This window comes from Rattus rattus, chromosome 1 (genome assembly GCF_011064425.1).
Source record: "Rattus rattus isolate New Zealand chromosome 1, Rrattus_CSIRO_v1, whole genome shotgun sequence".
In the NCBI taxonomy this organism is placed as follows: Eukaryota; Metazoa; Chordata; class Mammalia; order Rodentia; family Muridae; genus Rattus; species Rattus rattus.
In genome coordinates, this window is record NC_046154.1 from 261884112 (window position 1) to 261891259 (window position 7148).

The following is a 7148-nucleotide window of genomic DNA, read 5'->3' on the forward strand; positions in this document are numbered from 1 at the left end:
ATGCCCTGCTCAAAAACATGAGGTGAGCCTTTGGCCTCCACATGTATACACATGTGCACATACATCAAGCACACACTTTTTAAAAAGGTCTGCAGGCATGATGTCATTGTACACTATGTAAGGCTCTCTTTGTGTTTGTTACTCCAATGCTGGTTTCTATGCCATCACATCTTGTTTCAATCTGGACACAGCATTGTAATGCTGATATCTAGAATCTGTCTCATGTTTGTGTAAACAATGCTCAGAATTTGTCAATAAATGCTGATCACCTGATACCTGGGCAGAAGAGAGAGTAGGGTGGGACATCCACCAGCCAGGGGAAAAGGGAGACAGACACAGAGACAACGACAGACAACGACAGAGAGATAGAGACAGACAGACATAGAAAAATTCAGACTGGGGTCATAAAGAGAGGGCCTGAGGCGATACCATGAGAAGAGAAAGCTAGAACAATACATTAAACTGCAGGTATCATGGGCTGGGGTAGCATAGGGGCTGACGTACATCATCTAACTCTCTGTACTGAAGAGAAGCTTGGCAAAAGCTCTGGTGGTGAGCAGGGACCAGCAAGGGTCAGGAGCTGCAGTCGCCAGATTAGCTCACTGCTCACATGTATATTAAAAACAACTCACCTTACAAAGACCCGTGGCGATTTTCTCTGTAGGAGGGCCGCTGGTGCTTACACTATATACATTAACATATACATACTATATGCAGTCCAGCAGGACCACTGAGCTACACCCAGCTCCAGAATTTCCAGTCATCTTGACCTAGTCACACACAAGACATTACCTGGGTCTAACATCATGGACAGAAAAGGCAAGGAACAGAAGAAAGGGTCCCCTGGGAAAACCTACCTGCTATTTTTCATTCAGCTCCTTCCAGTAACTGGAACCTTTCATCAGAGAGGAAAGGCCCAGGGGAGGCCAAGCTCTGGACCACTCTGTCATGACCACATGGGAGAATATTTGAAGGCCATCATAAAACACTGACTAGCGGGGTGGTAGTGGCATACACCTTTAATGCCGGATTTGGGAGCAGAGGCCAGCTTGACCACAGAGCAAGTTCCAGAACAGCCACAGCCACGACACCAAGAAACCCTGACTCAAAAAACTGAAAAACCAAACCAAACCAAACCAAACCAAACCAAAAAGCAATGCAATTGTCTCCTGCTAACCCTGCTGTTGCCCCCTCACCAGGCTCTTGCATGAATAAACTCTGCGGACCGAAACTGTCAGGATCTGGTTTTTAATTATAAGAAACAACATTTTAAGAAAGTCCTAAGCACTCTTGCCAACCAAGAAAGTTCCACTCTTAGCACAAGGAGAAAACAGCAGAGCTCCCAGAGATGTGGCTAGGAGCACATCAGAACATGTGAGAACACACATCAGAACACACGAAAATATGTCAGAACATGTGAGAACATATCAGAACAACCTGCCTCTGAGTCACAAGGCCTTGGCCCGTGTGTATCCTGGGAATTCTCTTTCTCTACAAGTTCATAATACAGTGTGTGAGGGGAGAGAGGGAGGAAGGGATGGAAGAAAAAGAGGACAGAAGACAGAGTCTAGTGACCCTCAGACTGGTCATCACAAAGGCTAGCACAGCTCAGCAGCGCGTGGTCCCAGGGCTCAGGCACGTGACAGTCTTGCCTGGCATGGACAAAGCCCAAGTTCATCCCCAGACCTGTGCAGACCAACGCCATACAAAGCTGGCCCCTCAGCACAGCTGCCTCCAGGACTCTGGCCCCAAGCACCCACAGGCTGTGGAGAGGGGGCAGAGCGGGGGTAGACAGTACCTCCAGAATTGCACCTCCGAGCAATCTCCCAATAGACAAGCCCGAGGGCGTAGATGTCGGCACACTTGAAGGAGTCAAAGTGCTTCATGTTGATGGTCTCGTCAAGTACTTCAGGAGCCATGTATCTGGAATGGAAGAAAGAGTTATGCAGAACACGAGGACGGTTCTCTTTATCAGAGAATTGGTGCCGAGGTCTGGGTGTGTGAGACGGCTGCTCCAATGCAGCTCTTTGGGGAGCAGAAGCCTTATCTCCTACTGCACAGCCTTTCTGGATTCAAATCTACACGGCAGCTCAGCGCTGACGACTCTTTCTGGATTCCTCAGCACAGGCTGCCGTGGTGGAGCCACACAGATGGCGACAGTGGGATACTGCTGGAACCTTCGCTTTATTAAGGGGACACAGTGATGAGGAGAGCTTAAATTTCATACTCAATTTCTTTTGTAATCTTAAGCTGACTTCAGACAAGCGAAAATAAGTCTCGAAGTGATTGAAGTCACTTAGTGACTGAGCAGTGACCCCGTGTAATTCTATGATGTAAGATGCCCGCCTACGCTCTGGAGCCTGGGTAGATGAATCTCAGGTCAGAAGGACAAAAGCAGCAGCATAATTAGCTCACATAGACCCCCCCCTCTTACACCCACCTCCATCCCATGATGTCAGCTATACATTTTCTTCTCTTCTCAAAGGAAGTGGAGAGCAGGCCACACCCCTTCCAGGCCACACCCCTTCCAGGTATTCCAGTCCCAGCCAATATTAGCTCTGCCTCCCTCACGGAGCTCACTCCTCACACCCACCATCCTGCAGCATTTCCCTGGCCTCCTCCGGAGTCTGGGATCTACCCTTCCCAACCCTGCTTCAAAATCTTTTTCCTTTTTTGAACAAGAGTTTTGCTATGTAGACTGGGCTGTCCTGGAACTTGCTCTGTAGACCAGGCTGGCCTTAAACTCACGGAGATCTGCCTACCTCTGCCTCCTGAGTGCTGGGACTAAAGGTGTGTGCTACCAAGCCAGGTCTTCTACTCTAAATTCTTTCTTCACTGCCTTCCTCCAAGGCCATACTTGTACGGAGCTATGCTCTTGGCCCAGGTGCTTGCTAGATATGGCTGGGAAGTGTTCCAGTGTGAGGGACAGAACAACATTTGCCATTCGAGGACAAGGAGCTATCTCTTCCTGTGTGTGTATATGATGTATGCATGGGACATTCAGGCAAGGTGGCAGGCGAGGGCTGGGGCCGAGGACTTACCGTTTGGTTCCCACCCTCTGATTTGGAGCAATGTCTATGGTGTCAGTGACGGCATCGTGACGGACAGCTAGGCCCAGGTCTGCAATGGCACACATGCCATTCTTCTTCACCAGAATGTTCTTTGACTTCAAGTCTCGATGAGCAATTCCAGGCTTCCCTGGCAGAGACAAACCCGGCATGTTCAAGGGAGGTATGTGCACAGCAAGTGCGTGATTCTGAGAGGACTCTGGGCTGAGCCTGGCCCTGTGTCCCTCAGGCTCAGACTTCTCTCTGAACGAGAACCTCACAGGGACATGGAGAGGGTAAAAGCATTCCCAGAATTAAGGCCTCACAATGACATGGTTACTGACTCACATTAAATCTCTCTACTATTCACCAGCCCCAGAGCCAGATGGACCAATGAGCACACAGAGCCGCCATCAGCCCAGGAGTCAGCTGGTGAGAGCTGCTGCCCTGGTCAACCAAGCACCAGTGGTCACGCCGGGATCTGGACAACAGTACAGCTGAGTGCAAAGCCTGGGTCCTCATCCAGGATGCGGACAAGCGGGCGCTGCACCTTGCCACCACGAGCTGTGCAAGGAAGGCGTGCCCGACCTCAGCGTGAGACGGTTACACGCTTGCTCCTGGTGTGCTGGTCTCTCTCAGTTCCATTCATTCATGCTGTTCCTTAGCAAACGTCTGTGCCATGCATTAACAGCAGCTGAGCCTGCATCTTATAGCTCGCCCTAGGGAGGGCTAGCCAATGAGGAAACCCATTTAGATTCTGTTCTTGCTCCATACAGCTAGCAGCTTTGTTCCTCACGCGGAACCACCATTGCCAGAGTTTGTCCCCAGCTGCCTCAGTGAGGAGGACCACACGGGGACGGACAGGCTTCCTACTCACCTTGAGTGCCCACAATCTCCATATGCAGGTGTGCCAAACCACTGGCTGCAGACAGGGCCAGTTTAATCATTCCCTCAATGGTCACTGTGTAGCGGTTCAGATAATCGAACAGTGAGCCGTGCTCGTGATAGTCAGAGACAAGCCACAGCTGGGTCCAGGTGCCATTGTCTGCAGAAACGAAGACAAGGAACACAGAAGGAACGCTATGCAACACAGAAGAGGATAAGATTCACATGTGCCAGGCTCAGGAGGACCTGGATTTGCACTTCCTGCCTCTATACCTCTGGCTGCTCCTTGACCCTGCTTCCCCACAGCAACCTCCAAGGAGGATAGGGTTCACTTCTCTCTTAGGCTTGCTCCCATATCTCTGTGTGTGGTGGTTTGAACAAAATTCTTCCCCACAACAGTCTTGGGCGTTTGACTACTTGACCCCCAGTTGGTGGCTCTTTGGGAAGCCTAGGAGGTAGGGCCTTGCTAAAGAAAGTATGTCACTGGGGCAGGCTTTGGGTTTCAAAAGCCACAAGCCATCCTTCCGCTTGTAGTTCAAACTATGAGCTCTCAGCTCTGCCTCTGCCTCACCACCTGGACCATGCGAACCGCTTGGGAAGCTGGTTCGGTCCTGGTGTCTTTATTAGTAGTAGTAGTGTTATGTGGTATTATCTTTAGTATTGTTGTTTTGTTTTGTGTTTTTTAAGATATCTTTCTTTCCTTATTTTATGAACAAGTGCTCTATCTGCATGTACACCTGCATGCCAGAAGAGGGCACCAAATCTCACTATAGATGGTTGTGAGCCACCATGTGGTTGCTGGGAATTGAACTCAGGACCTCTGGAAGAGCAGATAGTGTTCTTAACCACTGAGTTATCTCTTCAGCCCTTTGTTTGTTTGTTTGTTTGTTTTTGAGACAGGGTTTCTCCGTGTAGCCCTGGCTGTCCTGGAACTCACTCTGTAGACTAGGCTGGCCTTGAACTCAAAGCTCTATGCCTGCCTCTGCCTCCCCAGTGCTGGGATCAGAGGTGAGTGCCACTGACTTGGTCGTGGTATTTCATCACAGCAGCAAACAAGAGACGGGTCAGCAGGGACAATTCTCAACAGCACACTGCTTAACTGCCCAATCTGGGATGTGTGGTAACCGGGAAAGAGCGTGCACCGAGGGAAGCACCGGCTCAGCTCCCTTCCCGCTCTGACAGGAGACCCACAGAGCTCCACCCACTACCTGCCGCCCAGGAGGAGAGCCTGCCCAGCAGCTGTCTCACTGGATAAGTCTCCTTCCAGTTGGTGGCCATCCTCAGGCCAGGGGCCACGGCAAGAGCAGAAAGATCCCATTTGTGCACCCGTTACAGAGCCAAGAATGCTCTGCCTGCCATGCGTGAGCAGCCCACTTCTGAGCATTCCCACGGAAGCCATCTTGCCCTGCAGAAAAGCAATGGAGGCAGGAAACATGCTGGTCTCTCTTTCACTTGGGGTGGCAGGAAGGCAGGCAGGGAGAGGAGAAAATGACAGTATCTGATGGGGGAGGGGTGTCCTTGTTGCTGTTGCTAGGAAGATTGGAGACTCAGCCGAAAGCTCCCAAATTCTAGGTTCGTGCTAATCCCAGGACCTCACATTGGATATATCATGATAACAAGGCAAGAAAAAAGGGGGTGACTCCCTCTTTTTCTGCCTTAACTCAGGCTCCACAAGCCAGATCCCAACTCACACAAGCTTCCAGAATCAATAGAGACTGGCTGCTGGAAGTGTCTGAACGTTGGCACCTCTGACCCCAATGGGAGCCATATTCTAACCAGCAACTCCTTTCTGAGGCCATGGCTCATCAGAGGACAGGAGGAGCCTGTTACTGATTCTAAGACACCTGGGCTAGCAGCAGCTCCTCAGAGGTCTGAGACTCTGTCTTTTTCCCCTGCTTTAAAACCCAAGGCTCTTTAAAAGCTTGTGGGTGCCCTGCAGCACTCTGAGTAATGCGATCAGATGGCACTCCTCATAGGACCTGTGAACACTAGCCTGTAGGTATTGTCACAACCACCAGACACTTCTAAACATGACCCAGTGCCCTCATAATATCTCTGTTCCGGGGTTCCAGGGGTACCTGCCCCTCTTTCCCTGGGGTCTCTGTAGGTAGAAACCCGGCCCACAGTGACCAAGAGATGCTGTGATATTAAATTAATACTAATCTCTAATTACTACTTGTTCTTCAGCACCAACTATGGTCCTTGCATGTTTGCTGTGCAAGCCTGAGTTTAGGCTCCCAGTGCTCACGTAAACATCAGGTGTGACACATGTTCTTGTGACACCAGCATTGGACTGCAAGTAGAGGCAGGAGGATCACAGGGATTGATTCACTGGTGGCTAGGCCAGCCACTCAGTGAGCTCTGTGTTTTGTGAGAGACTCTATTTCAAAACATAGGGCAGAAAATAAAAACAGGAGAACAAATACATTGACTGCTGGTCTCCATATGCGTGTGTGTGCACGCACACACGCATGCACGCACGCACAAAAGCCCAGCATAGCCTGGTCTCTCACTACTCCTCCCCTGCTCCTGCCATGTGACTGAAAGGCAGAGACAGAAGACTGCATTTTTGAGGCTGGGCTGTCCTCTATGGGGAAGACTCTACCTCATAATGCCCTCCATAACAAAGCAGAAAGAAAAGATGGGGGGCGGGGGAGGAGAGGGGAGAGAGGAGAGGGGAGAGAGGAGGCAGGAGGGAGGAGGGAGGAGGGAGGACGGCAGCAGTAACTTAGGGCTTTAGGGATAAAACAGGCGAAACTAGTCTCACAGCTGCTGGGTGACACTAAGGCCAGCGTCTGCTTGTGGTGGCTTCCCCACAACAGTGTGCACAATGCTTGTGTTGTGTTGTGTTGTGTTGTGTTGTGTTGTAGAACGTGTATGTGTCTCTGCCACCCCAGGCAGGTGAGAACATAATTCCTTATTGTAGCAGTGTTCAAAATAAGCACATGGGAGGCCCAGTGGAGGCCACGCTGGGTACAGATAAGAGGAAGGTGGGCCTGCGGGGCTGGGGGCGTCAGGGGTGCCTTCTTAGCTATGCAACAACCCCGGTTCCCGTGTGAACCTCTTGGTATAAAAGGCTCCACATTTAATAGAACGTCCAGTGTGTACCGCAGAGCAGCAGGCCTCGCCAGCGCCCCCGAGTGGCACCGATGGGAGACTGTACCTTTATTGTCAGCAGCAATAAACCCAAGGATGTTTTCATGGCGCAGCATGACA

At 50.8% G+C, this 7148-nt stretch overlaps 1 protein-coding gene across 1 annotated transcript in view; it reads right to left on the reverse strand.

Moving 5' to 3' along the window:
* The window catches only part of Acvr1b (activin A receptor type 1B), a 40632-nt gene that overhangs the window by 6589 nt on the left and 26895 nt on the right, over positions 1-7148 (reverse strand). The window contains exons 4-7 of the mRNA XM_032885056.1: positions 7096-7148; positions 3925-4092; positions 3042-3198; positions 1799-1923 (exon numbers count right to left, since the gene is read on the reverse strand). The exon at positions 7096-7148 is cut by the window's right edge and continues 178 nt beyond it. Of these exons, the coding sequence (XP_032740947.1) occupies positions 1799-1923; positions 3042-3198; positions 3925-4092; positions 7096-7148 (503 nt within the window). The remainder of the gene's footprint in view (positions 1-1798; positions 1924-3041; positions 3199-3924; positions 4093-7095) is intronic.